Below are 16,003 nucleotides of genomic sequence, written 5' to 3'. Positions count from 1 at the left end.
TCATTATAGGGTATTGTGTGTAGATTGATGAGGAAAAAATATTATTTAATCCATTTTAGAATAAGGCTGTAATGTAACAACGTGGAAAAAGCTAAGGGGTCTGAATATTTTCCAAATACACTGTATACTTAACACCCAAATACCATCAGCTAGGGCAGGATCAGATGGATGGAGACATGTCAGGACCGGAGATGTTTCTGTTGTTCAACACTTCTTTACAGAGGACCATTGTTGGCTATGTCGACATCCCTTGATATGTCCCCTGATGCTGTATAAATTGTTTTTTTACCCAATTGCTACTGGCGAAACAAAAGAGGAAACTGAAATGCAGATGCACAAACACGCTCTCTTAACCTCATCTCCTCTCCCTTTATGTGTGCTTCAACTCCCCCTCCCTAACTGTATCTCCCTTATCCCCTTTTTCCTTATACTGTACATACCACTAGGTAAGGTCAACATTATTGGACCATGATTTACCTGCTCCTGAGACAGTAAATCTACCGTTCTCACTGTCCAGACATGACTGGCTGTATGGCTAAACCAAACCTGAACCCTTTTTATTTTTATTTAATTTAATTGAACCTTTATTTAACTAGGCAAGTCAGTTAAGAACAAATTCTTATTTGCAATGATGGCCTACCAAAAGGCAAAAGGCCTCCTGCAGGTACAGGGGCCTAGGATTAAAAATGAAAAATAGCGGTCTCCCGAGTTGCGCAGTGGTCTAAGGCACTGCATCGCAGTGCTAGCTGTGCCACTAGAGATTTTGGGTTCGAGTACAGGCTCTGTCGCAGCCGGCCGTGACCAGGAGGCCCATGGGGCGGAGCACAAATGGCCCAGCGTCCTCCGGGTTAGAGAGGGTTTGGCCGGCAGGGATGTCCTTGTCTCATCGCGTACTAGCGACTCCTGTGGCGGGTCGGGCGCAGTGCACGCTGACACCATCGCCAGGTGTACGGTGTTTCCTCCGACACATTGGTGCGGCTGGCTTCCGGGTTGGATGGGCATTGTATCAAGAAGCAGTGCGGCTTGGTTGGGTTGTGTTTCAGAGGACACATGGCTCTCGACCTTCGCCTCTCCCGAGTCCGTACGGGAGTTGCAGCGATGAAACAAGACTGTAACTACTACCAATTGGATACCACGAAATTGAGGTGAAAAAAGGAAAAATAAATACCATATAAATATAGGACAAAACACACATCACAACAAGAAAGACAACACAACACTATGTAACGAGAGACCTAAGACAACAACATAGCAAGGCAGCAACACATGACAGCATAGCATGGTAGCAGCACAAAACATGGTACAAACATTATTGGGCACAGACAACAGCACAAAGGGCAAGAAGGTAGAGACAACAATACATCACACAAAGCAGCCACAACTATCAGTAACAGTGTCCATGATTGAGTCTCATTCCAGTCGCTAGCTGCAGCAAACTGAAAATAGGAGCGACCCAGGGATGTGTGTGCTTTGGGGACCTTTAACAGAATGTGACTTAATGAACCCTTCACGCAATCTAACCATTCCATGCACAAAACAAAAAAATATCAGCATGTAACCTGTGAGCATGTTCTTCAAATCAGTCATCTCCAGGAACAGAACATGGTTAGTCAGAGAAATGAATTCATTACTGATGAGTTGTGGACAAATTGCAGGCAAACAGCTCATTGGAGTTATCTTGTTTGGCATACCCATGAATAAAGCCCATTTAAAGCATCATTGTCAAACCCCGAGCTGTGTAAGGACACACAAATCTGCTCCTGAATGATATGGACATTGTGACATAATCTCACATCCTTATGAGGGCGACATATAATATGCTCTTATCTACCACCGTGGTTTTCAATCTGTGGTCAACCGGAGTTCGACAGGTGCTCCATCATTTATTTTAGAAATGTTTTATTTTGAAGAATTTGTCTCTTCAAACAATAACAGTTGGGAGTATTAGTATTAACGGTGTAAGCAATTTTACCTTCCTTTTTACAATGCAAATACTATAGTTTATATTAATAATAATAATAAAACACCTTTAATCTGTTATAGTCACTGATAAAATTGCCTACATTAAGGTGGGGAACCGCTGATCTATGACTAGGTCTGCTGGTGGAACTCAAGATATTCTTTCTGGGTGTTAGAATTAGGTTAAAGTCGTCTCTATATCAGGCTGTCCCTTTCTGTAGGTACAGAGACTAGGGGCTAGCTTATGTATCGCCTCCACTTATCTGACTACGGTGTATGATGCGTACATGACCCCCATACAGGGGTCACTGACTGAGGCGGGGCCTTGTCTCTATGGCCCTCAGGGTCCAGTCCCTTGGCTCAGGCTATGTAAGTAAGACCATGGTTATCATTAGTCAGATGAGGATAATGGGTTGATGGGCTAGAGGTCACAAAGGAAACGTGAGAGGCTTGTCTTCCTCTCTTCCTTCCGAGGTGGACAGCTAATTTCCCTTTTCCCTCTTCCTGAGGACTTTCTCTCCAGCGGCTCTTCTCTCTATCCCTATTTTTTTGTTTGGAGTGGTTCTGGACTTTCTGGAAACCGACTTGCCGTGACTAAAGATAGATTTCTGCTCATGTGCGCATGCAGGTGCTGCTGCTGCTTCGCCGATGAACGTCTTTGTCTGGTGTAGCATAGAAACTTCATGCTGTGCACAAAGGACAGGGACGATATGTTCACACTATTGCATTCTATACCTCAGTAGGCTATTAAGCATAAGCGCAATTTCATGTTATTTTTTCAGGTGAAAGGCTACATGCAGTTACAGGTATCTGCCAAAATAAAGGAAACACCAACATAAAGTATCTTAATAGGGCATAGGGCCACCATCAGTCTGAATAGCTTCAATGCACCTTGGCAAAGATTCTACACATCTGGAACTCTGTTGGAGGGATGTGACACCATTCTTCCACGAGAAATTCCATCATTTGGTGTTTTGTTGATGGTGGTGCCGCCGTGGAAGATACTGTCTCAGGCGCCACTCCAGAATCTCCCATAAGTCTTCAATTGGGATGAGATCTGGTGACTGAGATAGCCATAGTATATGTTTTACATTGTTTTAATGCTCATCAAAACATACAGTGACCACTCCTGCCCTGTGGATGGGGGCATTGTCATCCTATGGGGGCTTAGCTGTGGAGCCAAAATAATGGCCTGCCCAGCATTTCTATACATGACCCTAAGCATGAGGAGATGCTAATTGATTCATTAACTCAGGAACCACACCAGTGTGGAAGCACCTGCTTTCTTTACAGTTTTTGTCCCTCATTTACTCAAGCGTTTCCATTATTTTGGCAGTTACCTTTATTTTATATGTTGTGCACAAAAGACATGATCAACATGTTCGTTCCCTAATTACAAACCTCAAGTGGGGAGTTACATGCAGCATATCACACACAAACAAGACAAAGACAGTCTAATTAGCCATGTAATGTTATTTTCTAGTCGTCACAATGGCTAAGCAGGAGGCAGACAGGCAGTCAAAGTAATAATGTTCCTTTTCAGCAACTCTGGCTAATGGCTACACTATGGTAGCAACTACAAAAATGAGACTAACTCATCACATAAAACAGATTATTTTTGCTCCAATACAAAGTGAAAACTTCGTATTCGCAGCCACTGCCTTTTTGTTTCTCCTCTTTCTTCTTCACGTGTTATCGGTACTGGTGCAGTTCAAGACAAGGATGATAAATGGATCAACACGTCCTGAACACACACCGAAGACATTGGTAATTGATCAGTTGATCTCATTGATAAATTGATTAACTCAGCTACAGTGAAACCCTAGTTGCATACACCCTACCTACATACATATGTATACTGTTGGCAGGAATGACAGACGGAATCTGTCAATAGAACGGCTTTGCGGTCACAGCACTCAACAACATGATGATCATGAGTGGCAGGCAAAGTGCTGTGACAGGTGAATGGCCCTTCATGTGAAGTCAATCTGATCTGAGTATAATAAATAATAAATACTCTGAAAATTAGACAATCACATAGGCAAAAAGTTAATCATGATAACTTCAAAATCAGATATAGGGATCTGCACACCAATTTGAACCAGATGTTACAACCACAACCATAGTGTTGTTACTTGATACAGGTGGACCTAATGTTTTTTGCATTATGTTTTTCTCATACTGATCAAGAAAACTCAAAATACATGTGAATAATCTAGCATGTCTAAAGCATGGGAAAATATGTATTTATTATCTCTTTGTGAGTGAAGATGGGGGTAATATCCAATCTAGACAGAGACAAAATTGCACTTACCATCATGTTATTTTTAGACAAAGAGGGTGATAGCAAACAATGACAGAAAGGGAAATGAGACAAGATGAGAGGGGAGGGCAAGGGATGGAGAGATGTACAAGATAAACAGAGAGTAGGGGAGAGCTGTATGTGACGGTGCAGTAACACTCGGACGATAGAGAGGGAGGACGATAAGAGTCTTGGGTAACGAGAGAGAAGTCCAGTTGAACATCTGTGCTTGCATTACAGTGGTCATTTCTCTACTTGCTAGGCAAAGACTGACTGAGAGATACAGAGAGAACCAGAAGAAAAATACTTTGCCACCACCCTGCATCTAAGAGGAACAGGACAAGTGTCTTTTGGGGACCTTACCACTCCTAAGTTGTGACATTGGGTAAGGCCTTATTACTGATGATTACATGTTTTATACTTTCCAAGTATGATCCACAACTTTCATAGTAAATGTGATTGTGAAAGAAACTTTAAGGAACCATAATGTCTTTAATTATCAATTGGACAAATGTTGAATGGTCAGATGTACGCCTGAAATAGAGTTTAAAGACCAAAGCAACATTTATACACTACCGGTCAAAAGTTTTAGAACACATTCAAGGGTTTTCTTTGTTTTTACTATTTTCTACATTGCAGAATAATAGTGAAGACGTCAAAACTATGAAATAACACAATGGAATCATGTAGTAACGAAAAAAATGTTTTATATTTGAGATTCTTCAAATACCCATCCTTTGCCTTGATGACAGCTTTGCATACGCTTGGCATTCTCTCAACCAGCTTCACCTGGAATGCTTTTCCAACAGTCTTGAAGGAGTTCCCACATATGCTGAGCACTTGTTGGCTGCTTTTCCTTCACTCTGCGTTCCAACCATCCCAAACCATCTCAATTTGGTTGGGGTCGGGGGATTGTGGAGGCCAGGTCATCTGATGCAGCACTTCATCACTCTCCCTCTTGGTCAAATTGCCTTTACACCGCCTGGTGGTGTGTTGGGTCATTGTCCTGTTGGAAAAAACAATTATAGTGGGACTAAGGGCAAACCAGATGGGATGGCGTATCGCTGCAGAATGCTGTGGTAGCCATGCTGGTTAAGTGTGCCTTAAATTCTAAATAAATCACAGACAGTGTCACCAGCAAAGCAACCCCACACCATAACACCCCCTCCTCCATGCTCTATGGGTGGAAATACACATCCGTAGATCATCCGTTCACCCTCACCGCGTCTCACAAAGATACAGTGGTTGGAACCAAAAATCTCAAATTTGGACTCAAATTTCCACCGGTCTAATGTCCATTGCTCTTGTTTCTTGGCCCTCTTCTTCTTATTGATGTCCTTTAGTAGTGGTTTCTTTGCAGCAATTCAACCATGAAGGCCTGATTCACAGTCTCTTCTGAACAGTTGAAGTTGAGATGTGTCTGTTACTTGAACTCTGGGAAGCTTTTATTTGGGCTGAAATCTCTGAGGCTGATAACTCTAATGAACTTCTCCTCTGCAGCAGAGGTAACTCTGGGTCTCCCATTCCTGCGGCGGTCCTCATGAGAGCCATTTTCATCATAGCGCTTGATGTTTTTTTGCGACTGCACTTGAAGAAACTTAAAAAGTTCTTGAAATTTTCCATATTGACTGACCTTCATGTCTTAAAGTAATGATGGACTGTCGTTTCCCTTTGCTTATTTGAGCTCTTCTTGCCATAATATGGACTTGGTCTTTTACCAAATAGGACTATCTTCTGTATCCCCCCCCCCCTTGTCACAACATAACTGATTGGCTCAAACGCATTAAGATGGAAAGAAAATTCCACAAATTTACTTTTAAGAAGGCACACCTGTTCAGTTAATTGAAATGCATTCCAAGGGACTACCTCATGAAGCTGGTTGAGAGAATGCCAAAAGTGTGCAAAGCTGTCATCAAGGCAAAGGGTGGCTATTTGAAGAATCTGGGGGTGGCAGGTAGCCTAGTGGTTAGAGCGTTGGACTAGTAACCAAAGGTTCCAAGATTGAATACCCGAGCTGACAAGGTAAACATCTGTCATTCCGCCCCTGAACAAGGCAGTTAACCCACTGCTCCTAGGCCTAGTTAAATTAAGGTAAAATATATTTTGATTTGGTTACTACATGATTCCATATGTGTTATTTCATAGTTTTGAAGTCTTCACTATTATTCTACAATGTAGAAAATAGTAAAAATCAAGAAAAACCCTTGAATGAGTAGGTGTTCTAAAACTTTGGACCAGTAGTGTACTAAGTCAAGAATGTTCGGGAATTAAGTAATCTATTAGAACCACTGATATGTAAATATATCACAGCGGGTAACCATTAGTCATGGCAATTACATATCGTTGAGGAAACATTAATGGTGTGCCATGCCATCATTACAAGGACCATGAGGGAACCATGCTATATTTAGAGCAAATGAACAAATCTGCTTCAAAATTGTATGATTTTCACTATAAAAAGTTTGCTCTCTGCCTTTCCTCCCTCAGATCAAGTGTGCTTACCATGCGAGGAATGCATCTAAGCCTGTGTCTGGCTCTGCTGCTGCCATGGTGCAACCAGTGCCAGAGAACGGACTCTGCCAGTGCCAAGCTGGGAAAAGAAGACACGGGAGACCTGTTGGCTGTCAAACTCGTAAACCGCAGTGGCATCCTGGGCCCTCTGCTCCCCCCAGAGTTCCATCCAACACCCCGGCAGACCAGAGCCCCACGTCCGGCCTCCCAGGTCTCCAAGAGAGCCCAGCAAGGGTCTCGCTTCACCCTGTCCCTGGATGTCCCCACCAGCATCCTCAGTGTCCTCATAGACCTTGCCAAGAACCACGACATGAGAGCCAAGGCTGCTGCTAATGCAGAGCTGATGGCACGCATTGGGAAAAGGAAATGAGGGATGGGGTCGTATGGGCAAAGGCTAAGGGGGGCAATTCTCAACTCACCAGGGTGGGTCTTCAAAATCAGGTTAAGGGATGGATAGGTTATGGGAAGGAAGGGTTGTTATTAGAGGAAAAGACATCTTGAAGTCTTTAATTAGTTTAGCCCTTTATCTGTTTTATATTTCTATTGCATAATTCTTACCTCATTTTATGCCATAAAGATCCACAGTCTGCCTGTACAGAAACGTTATATAAAAAGAATGATATAACAAATTGTGCTAATTAAATGTCACATCAAATATAAGATGAAGCTGGTCTTTTGTCTCCGCTACAGTGGGAAAAATGTATAATTTGTGGGCAGATAATCTTCTGAAATAGTAATAGGCAGGGAACCATTTGGAGTCTGTTTATTGTTTTTATTTGTATGTGTAACAAACTAAGGAAAGGTTGGAAAATAAAATCAGATAATATAACCTCATTTCTTTGTGTACAGCTTATTTCTTCTGCATTGACGTCAGAGGCGTTTATTAATTACAAGCATCAGTAACCAATAAAGCACTAACGGATAAGTAATATCACCCTGCATCATTCCCAACAAGAAGACTGATAACAGGACTATGGCACAGGGAGGAAATTGACCCGAGACAGAGGTCCCTGTTAGAGATCATCCATCTAGTTGATTAATGCTTGATCCCAAGTCAATTGGAAAATTAAAGCAGCATTTCTGAGAGTAATTTTTAGTCACAGCACAGACCAGTACTTAACTCAGATAGATGCATAAGCAAATTACAAATAAGCATTTGTTTGGACTCCTGGAAGTACTGGATGGTGTTCAGGTGGTGCAGTTTGTGAGGTAATATGGCCTACAAAACGCCTAAGATGATGGTACAAAAACAATCATGTTCATCAAAGAATATGTTTATGAAGGAAATATAGCCTGTTATCAATTGTTCAATAAAGGTATACAAATATATATACACATATATATATAGAGATTTTTGTACACCTCCATAAGTCTGGTTCATCCTTGGGAGCAATTTCCAAACGCCTGAAGGGACCACGTTCATCTGTACAAACAATAGTATGCAAGTATAAACACCATGGGACCATGCAGCCGTCATACCGTTCAGGAAGGAGGCGCGTTCTGTCTCTTAGAGATTAACGTACTTTGGTGCAAAAAGTACAAAACAATCCTAGAACAACAACAAAGGACCTTGTGAAGATGCTGGAGGAAAGAGGTACAAAAGTATCGATATCCACAGAAAAACGAGTCCTATATCGACATAACCTGAAAGGCCGCTCATCAAGGAATAAGCCACTGCCCCAAAACCGACCAAAAAAAGTCAGACTATGATTTGCAAGCAACTGCACATGGGGACAAAGATCGTACTTTTTAGAGAAATGTCCTCTGGTCTGATGAGACATCAGTCAGGAAGTTAAAGCTTGGTCGCAAATGGGTCTTCCAAATGGACAATGACCCCAAGCATACTTCCAAAGTTGTGGCAAAATGGCTTAATAAGGACAACAAAGTCAAGGTATTGGAGTGGCCAAGACAAAGTTCTGACCTCAATCGTATAGAAAATTTGTGGGCAGAACTGAAAAAGTGTGTGCGAGCAAGGAGGCCTTACAATCCTGACTCAGTTACACCAGCTCTGTCAGGAGGAATGGGCCAAAATTCACCCAACTTAAGCTTGTGGAAGGCTACCTGAAATGTTTGACTCAAGTTAAACAATTTAAAGGCAATGTCACCAAATAATAATTAAGTGTATGTAAACTTCTGATCCACTGGGAATGTGTTGAAAGAAATAAAAGCTGAAAGAAATAATTCTCTCTACTATTATTCTGACATTTCACATTCTTAAAACAAGATGGTGATCCTAACTGACCTAAAAAGAGGGACTTTTTACTAGGATTAAATGTCAGGAATTGTGAAAAAAGGAGTTTAAATGTATTTGTCTAAGGTGTATATAAACTTCCAACATCAACTGTATGCCCCACTTTGGACACTCCTCCTTCTCTCCAATCCTTACATCTTATGTTTCCACAGGAAGAGGGTAACAGGATAATACTGTATAACCATTATTTCTCCCTTCAGGGGATCTGACCTGACCTCCTGACCTCAACCCTTCCTTTGCCTAATCCACAGATGTCCTCTCGTATCACCTATCGCACTCCCGTGACTCTCTCCCATCCACCCAGCACATTCCATAGCCAATCTGTCTTTCTACAGATCTCTCCTTTATATACTATGCGTCTGATCTATCATGTCTTTAACCTTTCTGGCGCAGGCGTTCCGCTAGCAACCCACCTCGACAACATCCGGTGAAATTGCAGAGCGCGAAATTCAAATTACAGAACTAGAAGTGTCATACATCAAAATAAAGCTTAACTTCTTGTTAATCCAGCCGCTGTGTCAGATTTCAAAAAGGCTTTACGCCGAAAGCACACCATGCGATTATCTGAGGACAGCCCCCCCGCATACAAAAGCGTGAAAAACATTTTTCAACCAAGCAGGTGCGCCACGAAAGTCAGAAATAGCGATGTCATAAAAGCGTTACCTTTGAAGATCTTCTTCTGATGGCACTCCAAAAGGTCCCAGCTACATCACAAATGGTCCTTTTGTTCAATAAAGTCCTTCTTTATAACCCCAAAAACTCAGTTTAGGTGGCGCGCTTCATTCAATAATCCACCGGTTTCCCTCCTCAAAATGCATACAAAATGAATCCCAAACGTTATCAATAAACTTCTCCAAACAAGTCAAACAACGTTTATAATCAAACCTCAGGTACCCTAATATGTAAATAAATGATAAAATGTAAGACGGAGAATCGTTATTGTCTTTACCGGAGATAAACAACAAATAAAGAGCCCTCATCCACGCACATGAAAACACTACAGTCAAAATGGGAGCCACTTAGAAAAACTACAAATTCTAGCAAATTTTTCCAAAAACAAGCCTGAAACTCTTTCTAACGACTGTTGACATCTAGTGGAAGCCCTAGGAACTGCAATCTGGGAGGATTTCACCTCATAATAAACATGACAGCCGTTGGAAACAGTGGTAGGCTGAATATATTTTAAAAATTGTTTTTCCTCTGGGTTTCACCTGCCATATCAGTGCTGTTATACTCACATACATTATTTTAACAGTTGTAGAAACTGTAGAGTGTTTCACGCTTTTCATCCGGAAGTCACAATACTGCCTCCTCGCCCAAAGAGGTTCAAAGTTTAGCCCGAATCCAACAACACACACACACAACCGTTCAAAAGTTTGGTGTCACTTAGAAATGTCCTTGTTGTTGAAAGAAAAGCACATTTGTCCATTAAAATAACATCAAATCCATGTGAGAAATTGCCAAGAAACTGAAGATCTTGTACAACGTTGTGTACTACTCCCTTCACAGAACAGATCAAACTGACTCTAACCTTTGCAACTCTAGGCAGAGTTGCGAAGAAAAAGCCATATCTCAGACTGGCCAATAAAAAGTAAATAAAAATAAAAAGTAAAGATTAAGATGGGCAAAAGAACACAGACACTGGACAGAGGAACTCTGCCTAGAAGGCCAGCATCCCGGAGTCGCCTATTCACTATTTAATGAAGCTGCCAGTTGAGGACCTGTGAGGTGTCTGTTTCTCAAACTAGACACTCTAATGTACTTGTCCTCTTGCTCAGTTGTGCACCGGGGCCTCCCACTCATCTTTCTATTCTGGATAGAAACAGTTTGTGCTGTTCTGTGAAGGGGGTAGTACACAACGTTGTACGAGATCTTCAGTTTCTTGGCAATTTCTTGCATGCCTTCATTTCTCAGTACAAGAATATACTGATGAGTTTCAGAAGAAAGGTATTTGTTTTTGGCCATTTGAACCTGTAATCGAACCCACAAATACTGATGCTCCAGATACTCCACTAGTCTAAAGAATGCCAGTTGTATTGCTTCTTTAATTAGAAAAACAGTTTTCAGCTGTGCTAACATAATTGCAAAAGTGTTTTCTACTGATCAATTAGCCTTTGAAAATTAACACAACGCGACATTGGAACACAGGAGTGATGGTTGCTGATAATGGGCCTCTGTATGCCTCTGTAGATATTCCATAAAAAATCTGCCATTTCCAGCTACAATAGTCATTTACAACGGTAGTGTATATATGTGTATTTATTTCTATAATAGCCTACCATAGGGTATACAGAAATAGTGTCAGCACAATTTGTATGATTACGTTTGGCCAGGTCCATATCATACATTTCTGAAGAATAAAATAAATGCCTTTAATGAACCAACTATTTAAGGTCTCACTCCCCCATTTGGCTTCTGTTGTCATGTGTAGTCTACTACTACTACACCACCAACATAGACAACATAAGTTAGTTAACAGCTATTTTAAGAAATAGAAATGTATATTTGAAAAGAAAATACAGATGAGTCACTGAACCCTGGGGCCAAATTCTAGGGCACTTTCCTGCATAACCGAAGCCACAGTTGACAGCTTATCATGTGGTCTACCATTTGTATACTACCCCAAAGGGGTCTGAGGTGCATCAGAGCAGTAGTGAATTGAGCAATTTCTGTGCTGTGACAGGTCATACTTGAGATCACATCTGATAGCTTCGACCGCCGCGGGATTAATTCGTTGCCCAGATGATGCAGTGCCCGACCGACAGCAGCCTCACGGGTGTCTCAAGGTCATTCATCATTGGATGAAGCATTGAAGCAATTTATAAACCATGCAAAAATACCATGATTATAAAAATACTAAGAACACCTTTAGTGAATTTCAGCGTTTATAGCGTTCAGAACAGGAATTATGTTTTATTACGTGATTTAAAAAGGTGCCAATGATGGTTTAGTGGATGACACTCAGCAGACAGCCATAAGGAGAGGCTTTTTTGCTCAAAGGTATACCAACAAGTAAGTTTGTTTTCATTGCAAATTGGTAGATTTACGTTTGCCCCTGACATTCATTGAAGATTTCTAAGTAGTATGCCTAATGGAGCTGGGACCTCGTTTGCCCTGTAAATCACTACGGTAAAGTTACCTTTATATTAAAGATTCAGACTTTGCTCATCATTACCTCTTCAACAGAACATGCCAGTATGGTATAAATTACATTTTGAATCGGCTGACGATAGCGAAGAAGCTTCACCGGTAGTCCAGTTCTGTTTACAAAAAGTGATCTTCAAAGTCATTTCAATGGCAGATTCTCCTTGTACTGCAGTTTAGGGACCATCTTAAAGGTGCAATTTGAACCCACTGTTAACTGAAATTTCAACAGTTTTGAAATCTCATGAGAGAACTCTACCAACTTTAATAAGTTCAAGGACCTGTCCTCTCCAATCAACGCCAATCATTTTAATTGACTTTAAATAGGAAAAATACTTACTTAACTTCAATAGCTTAAACCCCATAATACTTTCATGGATACAACCAACTTTTATTGGTTCAGGGACTATATCACTAATCAACGGCAATTACTTGAGTGTTTTTTTACTTTGTCAATGTTTTAAAATGAATTTTAATTTAATTTACGTGAAAAAAATTGAGAGAGCCAGGGAGGGCTGGGGCCACCCAGGGAGGGGAGGGGGCGACTCACGGCCAAGGATGCCAGGATCACTATTCCAGCCAGCTCCCTGCCCCAGGGAAAGTGCCAGGGAGCACTGGGGGACCACCCAAGGAACCCTGCTCTGCACCCGAGAAGGACAGTGTCCGTCACCTACTGTAGGCCTCAGCCAGCCATTTCACACTTGCCTGGCTACCCAGACTCCTTGCTCCGGCCAAATGCTATGCCATGCCCAAAGGACGTTCGTTTTTTTTCTCCGCAATGAGTCTGGATCGGAGTATCTCCCTGACCCTTCACTGATTGCGAACACATTCAAGTTCATCTGATTGGTCCAGGAACTGATGGGTTGGGCCAGAGCCAGAACACACATGGGTAAATCTGTACTCTGAAAATGTCATTGGCTTTGATACTCTAATTAGTTAGAGGTTATCCAATCGCTGATGACTTTGTTTTGTACAACATCCCTCATGCACCACGTCACCACAACTGACTTCAATGATGGCAGTCTCAGTAACTAGCGAATGACCAAGCAGCGGAAGAATTGAATGTCGCCAGGCTGCCCGGAAGGACAGTGTCACTCATAACACCTTCTCAAATGAGCCTTCTCCTTGGGGCCTACCTGACCTCCAGTCAGGCCCCCACTGACCTGGTGACCGTTCTGTGACTCGAGGCACCACTGTCTGGGCCTCACTCCTGCCTCACCCTCCTTGGTCCACTCTGGAGGACCAGAAAGTCCCCCACTGACCAGGTGACCTATTCCCCCAGTCAAGCCACCCCTGTCTGGCCCTCACTGCTGCCTCGCCCTTCCTGGAGCTCCACTCCTTACACTGGAGTTCCACAAACTAAGTCCAGATCTCCAGGACCTACACTCCCTGCCCTGTCTGCCTGCCCTCTCCCTGGGGCTGAGAGTCTAGCTTACTCCCTGGACCTCCAGACCTACACATTTACTCTTCCTGCACAGGCAACACCCCTCTCCCTGGACATCACCCATAACTGCATTCCGGTCAGTCTCATTCACCTCCAGATCCTCACGAACCGGGGCACCCGCACTTAAGCCCCCACCACTAAGACCTCTGTAGGCCCACTGCCAGGAACCACAGGCATCTGGTGTCCCAAGCACGCTCTCTGAACCTGGTAACCTCCAACAGGTTACAAGGTTCAGTCCCCACTATACACTCCTAACAATGTGTATAAAAGAATGGACAAAGCCATTGATCACATGACACCCTTCCTTCCTATGTAAAGACTCGATAGTGCATTGTAGCCTAATGAAGTCGGTTAAGATGGTGTCTCATGGAGACATAACATGCGCAGTTTCAGCTACTCCAGGAAGTGAAGTTGCAGGGGGCAGTCGAGAGGGGGCAGTCGTTCTCCCAACTGTGGACCTATTGACGGCGCTCCATCTCTAGACTCTGAGCGCCCGTATACTTTACTTTCAACGTAAACTCACTGCAAATAGATTTTTTTTTAAGAGTGAAAAATACAAAGTTACTGCTTTTGATTGGAAGGATGAGGTCCCTGAAGCAATGACAGTTGGTTGTAATCATGAAAGTGAAATGAGGTTGAAGCTATTGACGTTTTTTGGCAGTATTTTTATGTAAAGTGAATAAAAGGAAAATATCAAGTAAATAAAAATCCTAATTGCCGTTGATATGAGAGAAGAAGTCTCTCTGAACAATATCAATTGGTTTGAGAAGGTGCTGACTTTTTAAAATTAACATGCAATACTAGGCGTTGCAGTTTTAAGATGGCCCTTTAACACTAGGAGCGCAACGTTTAGGCTACATTTCCCCTCCAAAAAGTAAATATAGCACGGAATTGAAAAAAACAAGGGGTATAACTTGTTCGTTATCATCAGCTGATTTAGAATATGACATTTCCATCATCCTGTCATGTTCCGTTGAGGTATTGACGAGCAAAATACAAATCTTTAATATGAAGCTAACTTCACCACAGTTAATAAATCAGACTTTGACTGGAATACAGTCTGAAACAAACCACTGCAAAACCGTGCAATTGTACCTTTTTTATAAGCCAAAATGTTGAATAAAATTACTCTACCAATTTTCTGTTTGGTTGGTCACCTCAGAATCTCAAAATTTAAGACAAAATATACACAGAAAAGTATTGTTGACCCGACTTTTTAGAATTCTGCTACTGACGTTGACCTGGCACATGAGCAAAACCATGTAAACACCTGTTAGTATGCTTGCGTGTACTCCGCGTCTTGTCCAAGTGCCTTCGGTCATGAGCAAACATTTTGATTCCCACACACATGGACCCGCGTTTTGAAGTCCGTTTAATAATACATTTCTGCACATAGTTTGACAAATGTTCAACCAGCTGATTGACCAACACCACAGACAATCAATCGACAGAGTAAGTTCAAATATAATTGGCTTTGCCTACTCGATTGAAGGCATTGCCACTTTATGTGACTAGGACACGGTGTGAGTTGAAACATGAATGTACTGGACATTGTCCTGAGTTTGACCTTGTGTGTGTATATAATTAAATGTGTCTTATTGTGCATCTGCACACAACCATAATGCCATTTGCACATGTTCTAATGTACTGTAGCTTCCATTGTCAAGCTCTGACTTGTCCTGACCCTGGCACTTGACCTATTTTTGACCCTCTGCAAGAAGGCAAGTGGTAACCTGGTACTGTGAGGTTGATCCGATTTACCCTAGCAGTATTACTGAGTCAGGGTTAATAGTGAAGATGATCCTGAAATGCCACTGTGTTTAATAATGTGCCTCAATCTTGCATGATGAGGTGTGAGTTGTGACTGCATACACAGTAGTGCATTTAAGCATTTTATCCCTCTGTCCTTAATCTGTTTTTGCACTTTCCTTATTTGGCTGGCTCCCAGAGGGGGTGTGGGTGGGTGTGTGGTTTGCTTGTCTTTTAGATTTGATATGCAGTTGAATTGTGTTTTTCATTTGAGTGTGTATGTTGTTAATGTTCCTGTGGTCCAGAGAGATTGTCAATGCTCTGTATTGCTGTGGGGCATTTATGTGTGTCAAAGCTAGAGGGTCACAGACAGTGTGTGAAATAACTGGCAACAGAGAATAAATTGTGAAAGAGTAAATTGTCACCAAACTAAATGACTACAGGAGGTTTTGACACTGTGCTCTGTGAAATGTATTTTTTCAATTCTGTAACAGTGAAAGCCAAGGTGGGCGTGTCTAGTGTGCTGCTATTCTCAGTTGAAGATGATACATTTTTTGCTCAGGCCTGGTCAGATCAATGATCAGGGGTGTGAATATAATCCTGGTTGTGCAATGTGGATGGTCTGATAGAAGTTAAAAGGCAG

The 16,003-nt window shown here is 42.0% G+C and overlaps 1 protein-coding gene across 1 annotated transcript; it reads left to right on the top strand.

Annotated features, from left to right (window-relative positions):
* The first annotated feature begins 6,764 nt into the window (after positions 1-6,764).
* On the top strand, positions 6,765-7,604 carry LOC110495190 (urocortin-2-like). Its single transcript, XM_021570508.3, has one exon. It carries the CDS (start codon positions 6,765-6,767, stop codon positions 7,140-7,142), a length of 378 nt encoding a protein of 125 aa, XP_021426183.1. The 3' UTR covers positions 7,143-7,604.
* Positions 7,605-16,003: the final 8,399 nt, after the last annotated feature.

Source organism: Oncorhynchus mykiss, chromosome 17, assembly GCF_057628025.1.
Source record: "Oncorhynchus mykiss isolate SJ-2025 chromosome 17, ASM5762802v1, whole genome shotgun sequence".
In the NCBI taxonomy this organism is placed as follows: Eukaryota; Metazoa; Chordata; class Actinopteri; order Salmoniformes; family Salmonidae; genus Oncorhynchus; species Oncorhynchus mykiss.
The sequence above is the reverse complement of the archived record's forward strand: the minus strand, read 5'-3'. Positions and strand labels throughout refer to the sequence as shown.